This window comes from Ascaphus truei, chromosome 1 (assembly GCF_040206685.1).
Source record: "Ascaphus truei isolate aAscTru1 chromosome 1, aAscTru1.hap1, whole genome shotgun sequence".
Classification (NCBI taxonomy): domain Eukaryota; kingdom Metazoa; phylum Chordata; class Amphibia; order Anura; family Ascaphidae; genus Ascaphus; species Ascaphus truei.
In genome coordinates, this window is record NC_134483.1 from 4672667 (window position 1) to 4693495 (window position 20829).

Here is a 20829-nt window from a genome sequence, read left to right on the forward strand (position 1 = left end):
AGGGATCAATATCAATGGTGAATACGCAAGTGCCTTAGGATTTGCAGATTACATTGTTACTTTTGCAACTGCAACACTTCCTCTTCTGTGACAGAGGAAAAAGAGCCACGGAAGTCAGGTCTGAGCGTTAGGAAGAAGGAGATGTGAGAATATGAGGAGGGTACAGGGGGTGAGGCCTTCACAATTAGAATCCACCTTAATGGTGAAACAGTCAGCAAATTAGCATGTAATGGTACTCACCAGCGACAGCAAATGTATCTGTTACTCTCTTTATTGGGGTCAGATGTTCCTCAGTGTTCGGTTCTTCTTTCTCTGCCTTAATCTCCAACCTCTCCAGTACAATCACTGGAAAACCTGCCAAAAAGAAAAGGAAATCCCTCATGTAAAGCTGGGAGTGAGGACTTACCTGCTGTTCTTACCTGGTTCTATGAAAACACAAGATTCTTTTTTTTGCGTTTTTGACTCACATAATTGTAAAATTGATATTTCCTCCTTGCAGAGTTAAGAGCCACCAAATATCTACTAGACTCACTTAACAGACGTGGATCCATGCTGGTAGTGGGCAGTGCCCTTCTGTCCATGCTGGTAGTGGGCAGTGCCCCTCTGTCCATGCTGGTAGTGGGCAGTGCTCCTCTGTCCATGCTGGTAGTGGGCAGTGCACCTCTTTCCATGCTGGTAGTGGGCAGTGCTCCTCTGTCCATGCTGGTAGTGGGCAGTGCCCCTCTGTCCATGCTGGTAGTGGGCAGTGCTCCTCTGTCCATGCTGGTAGTGGGCAGTGCTCCTCTGTCCATGCTGGCAGTGGGCAGTGCGCCTCTGTCCATGCTAGTAGTGGGCAGTGCGCCTCTGTCCATGCTGGTAGTGGGCAGTGCCCCTCTGAAGGTGCTGAGATAGGAGGTTCCTCGGTTTATATTTGCTGGGTGACAGCTGTGCCTGTATAAAAGAGAAGAAGAAATGTAATTAGTATGATCTGTTTTCTTGGACAAGCATACAGCATTTAGTATAAGCATTCAAACCAAATATTAAAACCTAATACACTGGCGGCACACTTTATTAAAGTGCGGCCAGTTCCGCAAGCCGGGAGATTTCCCGGCTTGCTAGTGGCATCCCCTCGGCGTGCCGCGCGTCACCGATGCGCGGTCACGCGTCATCGGGTGCCTGCGCCCCCTGCACGCGCGTCCAGGGCTCCCCGAGGGAGCCCTGGTGTCCCGCGATGTGGGGGACGGCGGCAGGGGGTTCCGGGGGACCCGGCGTACCCGGCAGCGGGAGGAAGAAAGCCCCGATCGGAGGGCGCTCCTCCGCTGCTTCGGCGCGCGCCCGGCACCCTCCGGCGCGCGCCAGGTAACTGCTGCGGCCGAGAACGGGCAAATGCTCGAATAAACTCGGCCGCAGCAGTAGGGACACCAAAACAAACATATGGTCCTTCCTCAAACAGGAACTTCATTTCAATCACTGCAAATTACATGGATGGATCAGAATTAAGTTATAACATAACCACCTAGTATACAAACCGCAGAATAAAGAGTCAGAGATCAGCAGCCATAAGAATAGTGATGTCCTCTTAGTGCAACATAGTAACACGCTGTACTGTCCTACAGTATGGGTAAAAAGCAGGTACATCTGGTGCTCCCGTTTGGCATCCGAGAGGCTGATAAATGCTCCAGATTCTCTCTCGGGTCCAGCGGTTCTGTTCCATGCTGACACCGTCTCCCTTTTCTATTTGATACGGTCAGAAGTGGGTAATGCAGAGGAAACAGCGCAGTAACTTCCCCTCACCTGACCCCACTTCTCACCATATTAAATAGAAGTGGAGAGGTGAGCACCGACCATCGTAACTTGATATAACTTATATAAGAAGTGCCCGGGGGACCTGTTTCTCTGCATATTTATACAGAACCCATCACACCCATAATAACACACGGAGATCTGTGTGTAAAAGGGGACGATAGACAGCACACTGATAGTGTTAAATTTATGCAATTGCAGGGTGCACCGAACAAAAGGGACCCTTATTCCCCTGTATAGTACTAACAAATCTACGTAAGTACCAGCACTCACTGTCTAATGGCTAAATGATGAAAACAGTTATAATGCAGAAAATACATTTAATAATAAAGCAAACCAGAAATAAGTCCCTCGAAACTTCGCCCCCCTAGCATACTTTCCATTCTCCGTTTTTGTTGTGTATATTCCTTGTGTTTCATGTTTTTTCCCCTTTTCCTTTTCTCCCCCCACCCCTCACTTTGTGACATGCCCATTTGTGACACTGGTTTCTGCAAACAGATTTGATTTATTTCTGGTTTATTTTATTATTAAATGTATTTCCTGCATTACAATTGTTTTCATCATTTAGCCATTAGACAGTGAGTGCTGGTACTTACGTAGATTTGGGAGATCTGTGTGTGTTTTGCATGAGCCTGCCCCAAGATTGTAGGATCATCCCTAATAACCTCTATCACAAAGACTGTGATCGCTCACTTGCGCTCTCGTTATGCCCCTCTCTCCCTCACTGCCCCTTACCTCTGGGACTCCTTCACACGCAGCATACACCAAGCATCCGCTCTCCCCTCCTTTAGATCAAACCTTAAAACTCAACTCCCTATTGTGTATGAAGCAGAGTCCCCTACCTTGCCTACGGTGCAGTGAACTGCTCAGCTGCTTTGTTCTGTGTGCAGAGCTGATTGGGGAGAGTGGCGGTGGCCATCTTGGGCATTTTGGGACTACAATTCCCAGAAGCCTTTGTTTGGTCACATGGGCCGTCTCAGTCAATCAGGCGACAGGAGCCATAAAAGTGACACCTGATATCCTCCACGTGGCAGTAAACACGCGCGCAGTCCTGAGGGACCCAGCAAGGAGGACAGACGTGTCCAGGGAGCAAGTAAGCCCCTGGACTAGGCCAGAACTTTGCCCTAAGGCCTGATCCCTACTTAGAGGAGTAGTGTAGGGAAGACCTGACACGGGAGACCAGGCATTTACACATTATATTCTGGATCATACATTGAACAAAACAAGATAAGTGAAATAAATTGAAAATGTATTTGCATAAAAAGGCATACACACAATGGAACACAACCTACATAAGAAGAGACACTCTTACTTGGGACGTGGGCAAAAAACTAGACTTTCCTAGCTAAACGAGAACAAAATACAAGAGTCTCTAGTTGACTTAGCCGGAAATGTCTTGGAACTCAAATCGGCATGAAGTTCCCAACGCCACCGCTGTATCTGCTCCGGAGGTCATGAAATAAGTTCACAGGGAGCTAGCTCCGATCGCCCTGGAACTAAAATCAGCTCGAAATCCCAGCCGCGACCGCTACATTCGTTTCTGAGAACTTGGCCACGAAAAGCTGGGACTTCGAAAATATTTCACTTCGGATTTCTGAAGCCGGTGTCTTTGCTATTTGTCTTGGAGCATCTTTTTGGACATTCAAATTTGCCGCTGCTGTTCTGGTGCTGAGAATCTGATGTCCGGATTGGCTGAGGGATTCTTATAGTATTTCTGAGTTCATTCATGAAATACTGCAGCCAATCAGAGCGTGGGAATATTCTTACCAGCCAATCAGAGCGCTGCCAGTCTACTGAAGCCAGGCAAGCATGGATTCAGAATCTGACAAGGGCATGTGCCAACTTGGCACCTCTGCCACTTGTCTTGCAGAAGCCACCTGCGGAGTTAGGCGCCTCACAGTCTGGGTTCGGGCAAATGGTGGTCCGATGACTTTCATTCAGCCCAGGACGTGAGTACTTGAGGCCAATTCCGGTACCCAAATGGCTTTCACACCTGACATATTATTTTATTATCTATATTAAGTAGGATAGTATATATATATATATATATATATATATACTGTATCTACTATATATTTCTGAAAGCACTGTATGTCTGCGTCCCTAGCGGCAATCTCATTGGTCCCTTGGCCCGCCCGCCCCCGCACACCTCTCATTGGGCTCACACACTCACACCACCCCCTTGGCCCGCCCCCCACACCTCTCATTGGCCTGAGGCGGAGTGACGGGCCAAAGGTGTGTGTGTGTGTGTGTGTGTGTGTGACACTGCCCCCCCTCCTGTCCACTGCCCCCCCTCCTGTCCACTGCCCACCTCTCCTGTCCACTGCCCACCTCTCCTGTCCACTGCCCCCCTCTCCTGTCCACTGCCCCCCTCTCCTGTCCACTGCCCCCCCTCCTGTCCACTGCCCCCCTCTCCTGTCCACTGCCCCCCCTATCCTGTCCACTGCCCCCCCCCCCTCCTGTCCACTGCCCCCCCCCTCCTGTCCACTGCCCCCCCCTCCTGTCCACTGCCCCCCCCCCTCCTGTCCACTGCCCCCCCCCCTCCTGTCCACTGCCCCCCCCATCCTGTCCACTGCCCCCCCCCTCCTGTCCACTGCCCCCCCCCTCCTGTCCAATGCCCCCCCCTCCTGTCCACTGCCCCCCCCCTCCTGTCCACTGCCCCCCCCCTCCTGTCCACTGCCCCCCCTCTCCTGTCCACTGCCCCCCCTCCTGTCCACTGCCCCCCCTCCTGTCCACTGCCCCCCCCTCTTCCCACCGCCTCCCCCTTCCCCACCGCCTCCCCCCCCCTTCCCACCTTCTCCCCCTTCCCCACCGCCTCCCCCTTCCCCCCTTCCCTCCTGTCCACTGCCCCCCCCTCCTGTCCACTGCCCCTGTCCACTGTCCCCCCCTCCTGTCCACTGCCCCCCCCCTCCTGTCCACTGCCCCCCTTCCCACTGCCCCCCCCTTCCCACCGCCTCCCCCTTCCCCACCGCCTCCCCCCCCCTTCCCCCCCCTTCCCACCTTCTCCCCCTTCCCCACCGCCTCCCCCTTCCCCCCCTTCCCTCCTGTCCACTGCCCCCCCCTCCTGTCCACTGCCCCTGTCCACTGCCCCCCCCTCCTGTCCACTGCCCCCCCCTCCTGTCCACTGCCCCCCCCCTTCCCACCGCCTCCCCCTTCCCCACCGCCTCCCCCCCCCTTCCCCCCCTTCCCCCCCCTTCCCACCTTCTCCCCCTTCCCCACCGCCTCCCCCTTCCCCCCTGTCCACTGCCCCCCCCTCCTGTCCACTGCCCCTGTCCACTGTCCCCCTCTCCTGTCCACTGCCCCCCCCTCCTGTCCACTGCCCCCCCCTCCTGTCCACTGCCCCCCCCCTTCCCACCGCCTCCCCCCTTCCCACCGCCTCCCCCTTCCCCACCGCCTCCCCCCCCCCTCCCCCCCCCTTCCCACCTTCTCCCCCTTCCCCACCGCCTCCCCCTTCCCCCCCTTCCCTCCTGTCCACTGCCCCCCCCTCCTGTCCACTGCCCCTGTCCACTGTCCCCCCCTCCTGTCCACTGCCCCCCCTCCTGTCCACTGCCCCCCCCCTCCTGTCCACTGCCCCCCTTCCCACTGCCTCCCCCTTCCCCACCGCCTCCCCCCCCTTCCCCCCCCTTCCCACCTTCTCCCCCCTTCCCACCTTCTCCCCCTTCCCCACCGCCTCCCCCTTCCCCCCCCTTCCCCTTCCCCCCCCTTCCCCTCCCTTCCCCTTCCCCCCCCTTCCCACCGCCCCCCCTTCCCCCCCCCTTCCCACCGCCTCCCCCTTGCCCCCCTTCCCACCACCTCCCCCTTCCCCCCTCCTCCCCACCGCCTCCCCCTTCCCCCCTCCTCCCCTTTCCCACCGCCTCCCCCTTCCCCCCCCTTTCCCACCGCCTCCCCCTTCCCCCCCCTTTCCCACCGCCTCCCCCTTCCCCACCGCCTCCCCCTTCCCCCCCCCCTCCCCTCCCCCCCCTCCCCCTCCTTTCCCCCCCCTCCCCCTTACCCCCCCTCCCCCCCCCTTTTCCACCGCCTCCCCCTTCCCCCCCCTTTCCCACCGCCTCCCCCTTCCCCCCCCTTTCCCACCGCCTCCCCCTTCCCCACCGCCTCCCCCTTACCTTCCCACTGCCTCCCCCTTCCCCACCGCCTCCCCCTTCCCCCCACCTTCCCACTGCCTCCCCCTTCCCCACCGCCTCCCCCTTCCCCCCCCTTCCCACCGCCTCCCCCTTCCCCCCCCTTCCCACCGCCTCCACCCCCTTCCCACCGCCTCCTCCCCCTTCCCACCTCCTCCCCCCTCCCCACCACCTCCCCCCTCCTTCCCACCACCTCCCCCCCCCTTCCCACCACCTCCCCCCTCCCCCCCCTTCCCACCACCTCCCCCTTCCCACCACCTCCCCCCTCCCCCCCCTTCCAACTACCTCCCCCCCCTTCCCACCACCTCCCCCCTCCCCCCTTCCCACCACCTCCCCCTTTCACCCGCCCTTACTCCGGCCGCCTCTGCCTTTCACCCACCGCCTCACAGCCGCTGCACGCACTCAACAGACACCCGCCACACTCGACACATACCTGCCGCCACACACACCTGCTGCCCCCCGCCCCTACGCACCGACATCACTGACCCACTGCCTCACACCCTAGCAGGACCCCCACTCACAGACAGCACTCACAACCCACGCGCCACCCGCCGCCTCACACCCTAGCAGGACCCCCACTCACACACAGCACTCACAACCCACGCGCCACCCGCCGCCTCACACCCTAGCAGGACCCACACTCACAGACAGCACGCACCACCCGCCGCCTCACACCCTAGCAGGACCCCCACTCGCAGACAGCACTCACAACTCACGCGCCACCCGCCGCCTCACACCCTAGCAGGACACACGCCTCACATTTTTACATCACTTATGGCACCAAAATATACATTGTACTGTGGTGTGGTTACAATAAACCATTTTTATACAACATCGTATTACATTTTCTTCCATCTTTCTTTTCAATATTATTATCCAACCTTTACAACAAACAGTCACCTATTGTTCCACAATTTATAAATAATACTACCTATTACGCATTTACATCCCGGGCAACGCCGGGTCTCTCAGCTAGTATATATATATATTGAAAATGTGCCCTTATATTCTCTGACGTCTTAGCGTGAGAATACACCTGCTGCCGACTCGAGATGACTTCAACCTCCGGAGGATTTAGCCCACTCTTAAAGCACTGACGACCTGGGAAAACAAAATGGCGGACGAGCTCGGGAGAAGACAGTAATCGAGTCAGACAAGCTTTGTCAAAAACTGTTCTCTCGTTTATTAAAGGTTTACAGACAGTTTATATAGCAATCTTGAGCATAGAAAAAACACAGATATGAGAGCATACTTCCCCTTTTAACTCACAGTCTGTCTATCTCAGCAAAATGACAGTTAGACAGTTTATGGTCTGGGAAGGGGGCTCAATACCGAGCTTGGAGACCGTTAAAGGAAATGTCAGTATGTTGTGTAATGCATTCTTGTGTAACTTATGCTCAATATGGCTGGGAACAAGTTCCTGTTTTCTATAGGGCAAAATAAGTCTGAACAAATACGGTTCAGCTAGCGATAAGTGGGTGAGAGGTCATTTTCTCAGATCTGCCTGGAAGGCACAATTACGTATGGCATATAGCATGTGGTTAGTTTCTGAGACTTAAATGTTAGTACAGAATAGTTATAGAAAAATGGTTATCTAGCAATCAAAATGGAGTCCCCCCTTATATGCACATTTTCATATATATATATATACATACATTACCAGAAACTGGCAAAAAGGAGATAGCACTCAGGCAGGAAAATTCAGTAAGTGTATTAAAACACAAAGCACAGAATTCCAACGTTTCGATCCCACAGAGGAATCTTCCTCAGGGGGGTGCAGTTTCTGGTAATGTATGTTTTTGTTATCTTTATGGGATATGCACCAGCCCATTCAGGATACTATATTGGAGTGCCTTTGAAATATTTTTCAACTATATATATATATTCAGCACAAAATAGGTTAAAATGTTACAGAGTTGCTCATGCTTTCTCATGAAAGGATTTTTATGGGCAGCTTGAAACTGATGGTATACAATGTATTAGTATCAGGGGCGACTTGAAACAGAGTGACAGGATGTATATGTTAGAGATAAGACTTACTTTGCCCAGATTAAAACCTCTCTTTCTCGTACATTGTATATATCTTATAATAAGACATGATTCTACATTAGGCTTAATCATAGATTCTGATTCCTTCATTATTACTGCACACATACATTCAATTAAGAGACTCATTGTGTGTATAATTAAATCATACACATCACTCACAACATAGCGATGGCCCAAAAATTCTTTACACATTGTACTAAAAGTAATCTATATACTATACTGAATATAATTTGTAATAAAATAAAAATAAAAATTACGACGCAGTTATAAGCGCACAAGTAACCTCGGTAGAAGGCAGAAGGGACAAGAAACACACAATCAGTACATAGCACCTGTACTTCTGTTTTCCACGGACATTGAACAGGTATACATCCAACTGGGAGGGTGTGTGATACAATATAACAATTTGAGATTACACAAAAGCCCCAATATCAATTCCAACATTCAGTCCATATGGGACCAATGTATTCATTTTGTGTATCCAATAGGTTTTTCTTTGGGCTATATGTTTAACCAGATCACCCCCTCTCCAGATCATGGGAACATGTTCAATGCCCTTTCTCTCATTCCTCTGATATGTTTGTCTTTCTTCCTAGCTCTGAGATATAGATATTTTTTTTTCTTAGTTCTTTATCTTTCTGAGAAATCAGTGTGTTTTAGTTTCGTGAGAAACGAGTATGTCATTTAGAGTAAGTTAGTGATTAATGTCTCTTAGTTCTGAGCGTATAAGAAGGGAGCAATGTTAATCATAAATTACTACCTTCTACAGTACCTTCTAAAGATGCTTGTTACATCGAATGGAAGCATCTAATGATCTACCATATAATATGCTGTATCCTTGCTACATGAAAGCTGATTGAAGAAAGAATAATAAAGACCGCTGATTTTTGAACTGAACCGGATTCCTGATTATTATATCGAGTGGAGGCTTTCATGTCCGGAGTCTGCGGAGACTGGCTGGCACCAAGCTTGGTGGCCAAACGGTCTCTCAGAACTTTGGATCTGAAAGTCCCAGCTCATACTACAGTGCACAAGCATATAACTTTTAAAACGCACTGTTTAATAAAAATATACACTTTAAACTTTCTAAGTCTCTGGGTTATGGGGAATAGAATAAGAAGTTGCACGTTTATTCTTACTATATATTCCCCACACACTTATAAAATAGACTTATAAATAAATCTCACACCTTATGTATGGTTGGAGTAGCCCAGAACCCCTATACAGGTTCGGGGTGATCTGGGCATTAACTCAGCATCCCACTTAACCTAGGGCCACCTTGACATGTTCAGGGACACCTCACATCTCTATGCCCCATTTACCTTTCTGGTCTGTGCTGAAGCAGGGAAGCCTGGCGGTGAGTCGCGTAACTGTTTTCAAGGAGGGATTTTGACCGGAGCATTGTGCCTATATGTATCCGGGATTCTGACCTTATTCCCGGGTACATTATTGGGGTATTCAGCAACTATGGACCCCGACTACCTAGGCACATTCTGACAACTTTCTCCGCAAAACCCCCCCTGAAACTCATTACCCAGCACTCCCTGCTCGCTGGCACTCCCTGCTCGCTGGCACTCCCTGCTCGCTGGCACTCATGGAAAGGCAAAAACACAAACATTCTTTATTGTCGCATAATTTACAGCAATGCATTCACAATCACTGGGCTCAAGAGCTGACACTCCCGAACCCCAATACATGAATCAGAGGTAACCAAACGGGCTTAACCTTTATTGTGAGCCTGGTTACCCACTCACCGTCACAGACCTAGATAGGGACTCTCCCTTTTAGAGATCCGCAACGTCGGACGGACGTTCACGCGGCGACCTGTGACCTTCAGATGAGACAGCATGTGACCACCACCTTTAAGGCATGAGGGGATTTATGTTGGAGGCCCCGCAACGTGGGACTCGCTCCAACTCATCGCGACAAGCAGCACCTGGGTACTGGAGTACCCAGGCAGGTACCCAACATGCACCTACATCCACAGGGGTAGCGCTATCTCACATATGGGTGGGACTTGCTGAAACCGGACACCAGGAGTATTGGTACCACAGCACCCTCAGTACTTTGGGAGACCACCATTGATGTTAGTGCATTGTATTGATGTGATATATATTGTTATTTGTTATACTGTAATACATAAAGCAGTTATAATATACCAGGTTGTATAGTAATTAGTGTCCTATGAGGAGTCATCCCACTTACGCTGGGATCCTCATAGGTAGAGGCGCTGCACCGCGAGATATAGTACCCAAGGCTCCCTAGAAGCGGAGGCTTTGGCCTCCTGTGAGCTTCACAGGTAACAGCAGCCCATGTAATCACCCACAGTTTCCCATAGGCATAGGGAAAGGGTTACATTCGGAGGCGCTGCTGAGATTCAGACCTGAGGTGCTCGATCTAAATTAAAGATAAGTCAGCTTTAAGAAGGGAACACATCCCTACTGTCCCGCCAGAGCGTCCGTGAGTGGGCCCTGCAATGCAGAGCACCTCCCCGCCACTTGGTCGCCATCAGCCATGTTCCAATGTCACTTTCCTTACGTGATATGTGGTGAAATTGAGCCAGATCCTTGGGTTTTCTAAATCCCGCCTCTTAGATCTAAACTGGGATACAACTCTCCTGTGGAGTACGATTTTAGTTAACTGCCGCCGTGATATATCGGAGGAAAATTCACCGCAATTTTTGCAGCTCCCTGGAGCCCGACCCGGCAGATGTCCCCTCATATTCCCCGAACTAACCATAAAAATGGAAACACCACGTCCCCAGCGTGGAGGAGTGTCATGTGGTTACAGCTTTATCTTCGCCAGGCAGCTGACGGTATGGTCGGAGCGACCGCAGTTCCGATGGAGCTCAAGTACTCGCTGGAGCCCTGCAGCAGCTGACAGAGAGGCTAAGCCAGCCGTCCCCGATGCAGCAATATCGTAAGGCGGTCGGGCTCTATACCCCCGGCACCAATCTTCGGAAGCTGGGCTCTATCCTGTGCGGGTAGGCCGAGGCAGCCATGATAAGGGGGACCTAGAGTGAGCAGATGACGGAGCGGCCGGGAGTGTCTCCTGCGGGATGGTAGATTAGGGCGGTTGGAGAGATGCTCCCGCCGGAAGATACCGAGAATAGGGATGATACAGGATTAAGCTAACAGTTGTTTTCCAAGTATTGTTAAAGTAATAAAGTAATAAAGCTGTGACCAATTTTTACTTCCACATAACTGTGTCGTCTCAGTTTGTTAGATGGGGTGTAAGTAAACCACGCGGTAGGCACACTAAGCCTTCAGGAACAAATGTAACCCCCCCCTGTTTGGGTATAGTACCTTGACGTGTCCGTGAAAATCAAGCCAAATTCAGGCTAATTGATATCAGGGTCATAGTGATTACTCAACAGTTTGAAAACTGACACATATTAACCCATTCCTTTATAGTGGAGGGAAATTCGGAACGAGTTGGCAATAGGTTACTGATCCCTGATGTAGCGATCGGGTGGACAGATAACAGCACACAAATTGACTTGCTTACAGTGTTTGTAAACGGTCTATTTATATGCAGCAAGGCCCAGCTTCTCGGCGCCCCGCTTTTCGGCGATCCGATGATACGGCGGCACTGAGAAGGGGGCCGCCATGTCTCCTCAGAGGCTGTTGCCGTCGGCGCACATGTGCAGAACGTAGCAAGGGGGAAATTGCCGGGTTGCGCATGCGCACAAGGGGTAAATTGCCGGGTTGCGCATGTGCACAGCTAAAAATCGCCGGTTCCAGTTTCCGGCGGTTTTCACTATACGGCGGGCCCTTAGAACGGAACCCGCCGTATGCCCGGGGCCCTGCTGTATAATTAGATACAGATATTGCAGCTTGTTATGCGGCTGTGATTGAACAAATATATCAAATAGCTCAAACTGTAATAAACTAGCAAATCTCCAGTGGTCTTTATACCCAGGCAAAGCTGTGGTCAATTTAAAAAGAAACACATAATAAAAATCCAGATACGTAGTATCGGAGAGGTGCACAGACAATGTGTATGATGTGGTATTGTTAACCACTCGTGGGACACTCACAGCTGTCACAAAGTAACAGGCATTGATAGTATCTTGAGAGCGGCACTCCGTTACCTTGCCTTACATTCCCAGTGAAGAATATTCCTGGGTAGCAGTGAGCTGATCAGTCTTGGGAAAGCGCCCAGGTGGGAAACGATGGTCGGCAGAGGCCGACTCTGCGGCGGGCAGGGGCCGACTCAGCGGCGGGCAGGGGCCGACTCAGCGGCGGGCAGGGGCCGACTCAGCGGCGGGCAGAGGCAGACTCAGCGGCGGGCAGGGGCCGACTCAGCGGCGGGCAGGGGCCGACTCAGCGGCGGGCAGGGGCCGACTCAGCGGCGGGCAGGGGCCTATTCAGCGGCGGGCAGGGGCCTATTCAGCGGCGGGCAGGGGCCGACTCAGCAGCGGGCAGAGGCAGACTCAGCGGCGGGCAGGGGCCGACTCAGCAGCGGGCAGAGGCAGACTCAGCGGCGGGCAGGGGCCGACTCAGCGGTGGGCAGAGGCAGGCTCAGCAGCGGGCAGGGGCCGACTCAGCAGCGGGCAGAGGCAGACTCAGCGGCGGGCAGAGGCCGACTCAGCGGCAGGCAGGGGCCGACTCAGCGGCGGGCAGAGGCAGACTCAGCGGCGGCCAGGGGCCGACTCAGCGGCGGGCAGAGGCAGACTCAGCGGCGGGCAGAGGCCGACTCAGCGGCGGGCAGAGGCAGACTCAGCGGCGGGCAGAGGCAGACTCAGCGGCGGGCAGAGGCAGACTCAGCGGCGGGCAGAGGCAGACTCAGCGGCGGGCAGGATCACTGAGTCCACGCAAATATTTAGCCCCTGATACACGTATTCAGGTTGCTATTTTGAGGTTAGCGGGTGAGAACATCACATATGCAGATATCCTTAGCAGCCAGCGCTACCACCCAGGAATATACTTCACTGGGAAATGGCATCAAGCGTAATATGGCAGAGACTGAGCTACTCATACTCCCTTCCATCATTTATACCACTTCCCACCCGATCTCACGTACGCTGCCTAAGGATAACAATCGCCCCCTCCCTCCTACACCCGTCTCATATAAACACCGTTACTAAATCTGGCCATTTCTTCCTTCACTTCTGTAAAATGACTCCCATTCTCTGTCTCACGGCTAATACACCAATAATGCATTATACTTTCTCTTATTCTCGTATTGATTACTGCAACATACATTAATCTCACTTTCCTACCTCACAGCTCCACCTTACAATCCATTCACAATGCTGCTGCTCAACCCCCTGCTCTTCTAGACCCGTATTTGAGCTTGCGTGTACTGACTGATATGTGTGGTTGATTTCAAGTGCTGGTTGTTTAAAGTGTGTGCAGTTAGAACCAGAAGGAAAGGGAAGTACAGGGTATACTAGCAGGGTTGGCTGTTTTTTGGGAGTGTGCAGTGGGTTAATCTATTTTTAAAGTGTGCTGTAATTTGAAGCCTGTAACTTTTTTCCCCCTTTCTCCTGCCTGAGGCAGAGTGGGTGTGGTTGGTTAATTGGCTGGCCTAAAACACCTGCAGTGGGTGGGGTTAGTTAATTGATAACCTAACACACCTGGTGGGTGTCCCTATTTAAACAGAGGCTTCTAATGAATCCTGAGCTTGCGTGTACTGACTGATCTGTGTGGTTGATTTGAAGTGCTGGTTGGTTAAAGTGTGTGCAGTTAGAACCAGAAGCAGTTTGAACAAGGAAGCGGTTAAACAAGGTATAGTTATTGAAGTAAAGTTTACTGTTAGTACTTCTAAACTTCATAGTTGCTACAATGAGCAGGATTAAAAATGCCACTCAATGCACATCTTGCCACATGTATGTGCACTTCGAGCAGCTGTTCCAAGGAGCATACCGCTGTGAGAAGTGTGAGCGGGTGGTCTCTTTATAGTCAGAGATTGCTGATCTGAAGAGGCAACTTGCAATATTGAGGGACATTGGCAATCTTGAAAGGGAATTAGAGCTCACTGAGCATGCCCTTGCTTCGACTAGTGGTGCAGATGGTGGCGCTGTTAGTGAGGAGCAGGTAGGTAGCTTGGTTGCTGTTAGTGAGGAGCAGGTAGGTAGCTGGGTGACAGAAGGGGAAGCAGGAGCAATAGGGAGAGGCAGGTCGTTTCTGAGCTGACACATCCCAATAGATTTGCCATGTTGAGTGAAGATATTGGGAATGTTGGGGCAGAAATGGCAAGGCTGGGGAAGACTAATTCCTCTAGCAGCCAGGGGAAAAGTTCCTCCAGCACAGAGGGGACTCAGGATGCTCAGATACAAAGAAAGTTTGTGGTGGTATGGGACTCCATTATTAGGAAGGTAGATAGGGCAATCTGTTGCCAGGACCGCATGAACCGAACAGTTTGTTGTCTCCCGGGTGCTTGGGTTCGGCACATTGCGGATCGGGTAAACAGATTGTTGGGGAGGGGGGGGGGGGGGCGGGGATTGACCCGGCGGTCTTGGTACACGTTGGCACCAATGACAAAGTTAGAGAAAGATGGAGGGTCCTAAAAAATGATTACAGGGATCTAGGCCAAAAGCTTAAGGCAAGGACCTCCAAGGTAGTATTTTCTGAAATACTACCAGTGCCATGCGCTACCGCAGGGAGACAGGGAGGTTAATGCATGGCTAAGAAAGTGGTGCAGGAAGGAGGGGTTTGGGTTTTTAGAGCACTGGGACTCCTTTTCTGAGAGGTGCCATCTATATTCTAGGGACGGATTGCACCTCAATGAAGAGGGATCTTCTGTGCTAAGGGGGAGAATGCTAAAAAGGTTGGAGGAGATTTTAAACTAGGATGGAGGATGGAGGGGGGAGGGGAATGAAACAGATAATGAACTAAATGGAATAGATGAGGATACAAGGTGGTATGGAGGTAGAATGGGGGCAAGTTTGACAAGCAGTGAGACACCCATAGTAAATACAGATAATACTAGAAAACTTCTAAAGACTAAACCAAGTGGGAGCAGAAAGGAAGGCGCAGATAAAATAATAGTACAGGCTGAAAAAAAACTGAAATGCATGCTTGCTAATGCAAGAAGCCTGACAGATAAAATGGGGGAGCTTGAATTAATAGCTGCAAGGGAGCAGTATGATATCATAGGCATTACTGAAACATGGTGGGATGAAACTCATGACTGGACAGTTAATTTAGAGGGTTATTCTCTTTTTAGGAAGGATCGAACAAATAGAAGGGGAGGTTCTGTGAGATTGAGGAAGCTAAAATACTTTTGCAAATGGAGAAGGCATCAAAACTGGGTCATGTTTGCATAATGGGGGTTTTTAATTATCCAGACATAGACTGGGGCAATGAGATTAGCGTTACAACAAAAGGGAACAGGTTTTTGGGGGTGCTTAAAGACAATTATATGACCCAAATTATTGAGGAACCAACCAGGAGAGGGGCAGTTCTGGATTTGGTCATATCAAACAATGTAGAAGTAGTAACATATATTCAAGTCCTGGAACATCTGGGTAACAGTGATCTCATAACATGGTCTCATTTGAAATAAATTATCAAAAAACAGATTACTTGGGTTCAACAAAGACCTTCAACTTTGGTAAGGCAGATTTTAATAAACTGAGGTCTAATCTAGTAGTAATACAATGGGATGATGTTTTTGCAGGGGAAAATGTAGAAGATAAATGGGCAGACTTTAAAACATTGTTAGAAAAGCACACTTATCAGTGTATACCCTTGGGTAATAAGTATAAAAGAAATAAGTCAAAACCAATGTGGCTAAATAAACAGGTAGGGGAGGAAATGGACAAGAAGAGGAAGACGTTTAGATTCTTTAGGTCAGAAGGGACGGAGACATCGTATCAGAATTATAAGGAATGTAACAAAAATTGCAAAAGGGCAATCAAATTAGCAAAAATGGATAATGAAAAAAGGATTGCAATAGAAAGTAAGGTCAACCCTAAAAAATTCTTTAAGTACCTTAATAACAAAAAAATGAGAAAAGAAAATATAGGACCCTTTCAGTGTGAGATGGGTAGGCAGATTATTGGAGATAAGGAAAAAGCTGAGGTATTAAACAAATTCTTTGCCTCTGTGTTTACCAGGGAAGAATCTAGTTCAATAGTAGTGCCGCAGGAGGAAGCCACAACCTCCATATTAATGAACAATTGGTTAACTGAGGAAGAAGTTCATAAGAGACTTGAAAAAATTAAAGTTAATAAGGCACCTGGCCCCGATGGCATACATCCAAGAGTTCTCAAGGAGTTAAGCTTAGTAATAGCAAAACCATTACAGTATATTTAATATTCAAGGACTCCATTTCCACAGGCTCAGTACCACAAGATTGGCGTAATGCAGATGTGGTGCCTATATTTAAAAAGGGAGCTAGATCACAACCGGAAAATTACAGACCTGTAAGCCTGACTTCAATAGTGGGAAACTACTTGAAGGTTTAATACGGAATAATATTCAGGAATACCTAAAGGAAAATAAAATTATTAGTAATAGTCAGCATGGATTTATGAAGGATAGATCTTGCCAAACTAACCTTATTTGTTTATTTGAGGAGGTAAGTAGGAATCTAGACCAGGGTAATGTCGTTGATGTGGTCTACTTAGATTTTGCAAAGGCTTTTGATACGGTTTCACACAAGAGTTTGGTGTACAAAATAAAGAAAATTGGACTCAGTAATAATATATGCACCTGGATTGAAAACTGGTTAAGGACAGACAGAGGGTTGACATAAATGGAACTTTTTCAGGTTGGGCTAAAGTCGTGAGTGGAGTACCTTAGGGATCGGTACTGGGACCCCTGCTTTTTAACTTGTTTATTAATGACCTTGAGGTTGGGATCGAGAGCAAAGTCTCCATCTTTGCTGATGATACTAAATTGTCTAAGGTAATAGAATCAGAGCAGGATGTAATTTCTCTTCAGAAGGACTTGGAGAGACTGGAAATGTGGGCAGGTAAATGGCAGATGAGGTTTAATACAGGTAAATGTAAGGTTATGCATTTGGGATACAAGAATAAAAAGGCGACTTACAAATTAAATGGAGATATATTGGGGGAATCCTTGATGGAGAAAGATTTAGGAGTGCTTGTAGACAGCAGGCTTATCAATAGTGCCCAATGTCATGCAGTAGCTGCAAAGGCAAACAAGATCTTATCTTGCATCAAACGGGCAATGGATGTAATGGAAGTAAACATAATTATGCCCCTTTACAAAGCATTAGTAAGACCACACCTTGAATATGGAGTACAATTTTGGGCACCAATCCTAAGAAAAGACATTATGGAACTAGAGAGAGTGCAGAGAAGAGCCACCAAATTAATAAAGGGGATGGACAATTAACTTATGAGGAGAGACTAGCTAAATTAGATTTATATTAGAAAAGAGGCGTCTAAGAGGGGATATGATAACTATATACAAATATATTCAGGGACAATACAAGGAGCTTTCAAAAGAACTATTCATCCCACAGGCAGTACAAAGGACTCGGGGCCATCCCTTAGGGTTGGAGGAAAGGAAATTTCACCAGCAACAAAGGAAAGGGTTCTTTACAGTAAGGGCAGTTAAAATGTGGAATTCATTAACCATGGAGACGGTGATAGCAGATACAATAGATTTGTTCAAAAAAAAGGTTGGACATCTTTTTAGATGGGAAAGGTATACAGGGATATACCAAATAAGTATACATGGGAAGGATGTTGATCCAGGGATTAATCCGATTGACAATTCTTGGAGTCAGGAAGGAATTAATTTTTCCCCTTAATGGGTTTTTTTGTTTGCCTTCCTCTGGATTAATAAGTATAGATATAGGATAAAGTATCTGTTGTCTAAATTTAGCATAGGTTGAACTTGATGGACGGAAGTCTTTTTTCAACCTCATCTACTATGTAACTATATGTAACTATGTATTTATCAGCGCAGTGTGTTCAATGCAAATAATGTGTGTATGCATGTATTGTAATACCGTAAAAACAAATAAAAATTAAGTTACCAAAAAAAAATTAATATGCTGCTGCTCAAACCCTCTGTTCTTCTAGACCCGTCTCTGCTTCTCACCTCTTGCAATGTCTCTGCTGGCTTCCTATTAATCTCTGTATAAACTACACAATTATAACCCTGTCCTCTGAGGCTCTAAACTCCTCTGCACCTCCATATATCTCACCTCAGATCTCTTGTTACACCCGAACTCACCTCCTAAACTCAACACCAGGACGCCTCATCTCTGCACCATTTACCTATACAGCCCTCTCCCATGTTACTGCCTTTCCCATAATCCCTCACTCCCTACGGAACTCTCTTTCACTCAATAGCCACCAAACCCCTCACTTCTGTATTCAAACCCCTCGCTGACAATGCAACTAATTAAAGTATCCCATGAAACCCACTTTGAGGCAGAATATATAAAGGTGAATCAGTCTTGTATCTTCCCCAAGATAACAAGGTGCAGTCCTGCTGGTCTCTCTCTAACCCAGAGGATATATGTGTAATACACAACACGCTGGGGTTCCCATTACTGTATATTACAGTCTTCAGGGGTTAATCCACCAACATCTCTAACTATCTAAATATTACAATGTGGGAGAGTTCCCTGTGACTCACAGCTCATGGACCCTCCGGTACCGGCAGCTCTCCTCTGTGGGTGCAGGATGGGTAACAGCTGGACCTGTGGTTCTCATCTGTGGGTGCAGGATGGGTGCTGGACCTGTGGTTCTCCTCTGTGGATGCAGGATGGGTGTTGGACCCGTGGTTCCCCTCTGTGGATTCAGGATGGGTGTTGGACCTGTGGTTCCCCTCTGTGGGTGCAGGATGGGTGCTGGACCTGTGGTTTTCCTCTATGGGTGCAGGATGGGTGCTGGACTTCTGGTTCTCCTCTGTGGGTGCAGGATGGGTGCTGGACCTGTAGTTCCTCTCTGTGGGTGCAGGATGGGTGCTGGACCTTTGGTTCCCCTCTGAGGGTGCAGGATGGGTAGCAGCTGGACCTGTGGTTCTCCTCTGTGGGTGCAGGATGGGTGCTGGACCTGTGGTTCCCCTCTGTGCGTGGAGGATGGGTGCTTGACCTGTGGTTCTCATCTGTGGGTGCAGGATGGGTAGCAGCTGGACCTGTGGTTCTCTCTGTGGGTGCAGGGCTGGGTGCTGGACCTGTGGTTCCCCTCTGTGGGTGCTGGACCTGTGGATCCCCTCTGTGGGTGCAGGATGGGTGCTGGACCTGTGGTTCCCCTCTGTGGGTGCAGGATGGGTGCTGGACCTGTGGATCCCCTCTGTGGGTGCAGGGTGGGTGCTGGACCTGTGGTTCCCCTCTGTGGGTGCAGGATGGGTGCTGGACCTGTGGTTCCCCTCTGTGGGTGCAGGATGGGTGCTGGACCTGTGGTTCCCCTCTGTGGGTGCAGGGTGGGTGCTGGACCTGTGGTTCTTCTCTGTGGGTGCAGGATGGGTGCTGGACTTGTGGTTCCCCTCTGTGGGTGCTGGACCTGTGGTTCTTCTCTGTGGGTGCTGGACCTATGGTTCCCCTCTGTGGGTGCAGGATGGGCAGCGGCTGGACCTGTGGTTCCCCTCTGTGGGTGCAGGATGGGTGCTGGACCTGTGGTTCCCCTCTGTGGGTGCAGGGTGGGTGCTGGACCTGTGGTTCCCCTCTGTGGGTGCAGGATGGGTGCAGGACCTGTGGTTCCCCTCTGTGGGTGCAGGATGGGTGCAGGACCTGTGGTTCCTCTCTGTGGGTGCAGGATGGGTGCTGGGGAGATGATCAGATGCTTGCTGAGCTGTAACCTCCTACTGGATCGGGCAGAGAGGCTTAACTCACACAGATAAGTGACTGTAATTTATAGGGGCCCCTAATTGGGACTGGTCCCCACACTATGCTAAGCGCACTGAGACATGGAAGTATCTGTATTACCAGTAATCTCCTCCTACCGGGTGAGGGCAATGTGCAGCTCTCACACCCTCCCTGTATCACTGCCTGCTACATCCGGGTCACAGCACTATGTCCTACTGCGCATGCTCACACGCAGGGCATCATGGGAGTTGTAGTTTTCTAGCCTTCAGTAGCAGTGACACATAGAAGCAGCACAGTAACATTTCCCAGACACTGTGCTAGGGAGAGAGAGTTACTTCTGCATGTAGCTGTGTATACACCGCCTGCAATACAGCGATACTACACTTATATCCATAATGTTCCCTCTGTCTCTCCCCTCCCTTTCTCTCTCACAGGGAACTGGGGCAGTAACAGAGCAGGGCAGGGGCAGTAACAGAGCAGGGCTGGGGCAGTAACAGAGCATGTCTGAGGCAGTAACAGAGCATGTCTGGGGCAGTAACAGGGCAGAGCTGGGGCAGTAACAGGGATGCCATACAGGGGGTATTGATAATTTTCTATTTTTTGGAGTGGAACATGTTGCTCTACCCAAAAAGGGGGACAATAGATTGAATTCCCTCAACAAAAGGGAAATGTATTGGGTTTTCACACTGGATACTCTTTACCCCAAGGGTTTAAATGTTGTGTGGGAACTTAAGCATTTTTTGCTTGAGTGACAAGTAGTATAATTTAGAAGTATGGTTCTTTATTCATATATAAATAGCTTATTAGGCTTTATAGGTGTAACGGCTGGACCCCCCTTGTTTGACCCACCCAATCTCACATTGGCCCGTGTGGTCTAACCGGTCCCCATTACAAGGTCGTGTGTGGTGGTGCACCTGCAAGTAACAGGACTCCTGAGTCTCCGGCTTGGTGTTATTAGAGGATATCAGCAGGACAGGTATCTGAGGTAGTGGTTACGAGTCCAACTTACTTCATGTGCAGCGCCTCCACCTCATCAGGATCTATGCTTCCGCAGGGAGATGGTCCTGGTGAGGAACTCCTTCTCGGTGGTGACTGCCACTGTTGAGTAATCTCACACTCACACAGTGGGGGTTTCTTTGAA

The 20829-nt window shown here is 49.9% G+C and overlaps 2 protein-coding genes across 2 annotated transcripts in view; both read right to left on the minus strand.

The window, feature by feature from the left end:
- The window catches only part of LOC142468317 (uncharacterized), a 42881-nt gene extending 24232 nt beyond the window's left edge, over window positions 1-18649 (minus strand). Inside the window, exons 1-3 of the mRNA XM_075574809.1 lie at window positions 18518-18649; window positions 533-930; window positions 241-354 (exon numbers count right to left, since the gene is read on the minus strand). Of these exons, the coding sequence (XP_075430924.1) occupies window positions 241-354; window positions 533-930; window positions 18518-18594 (589 nt within the window). The 5' untranslated portion in view covers window positions 18595-18649. The remainder of the gene's footprint in view (window positions 1-240; window positions 355-532; window positions 931-18517) is intronic.
- Window positions 1-20829, minus strand: part of LOC142469876 (uncharacterized) — a 511728-nt gene that overhangs the window by 241293 nt on the left and 249606 nt on the right. The gene's annotated exons all lie outside the window — the stretch shown is intronic.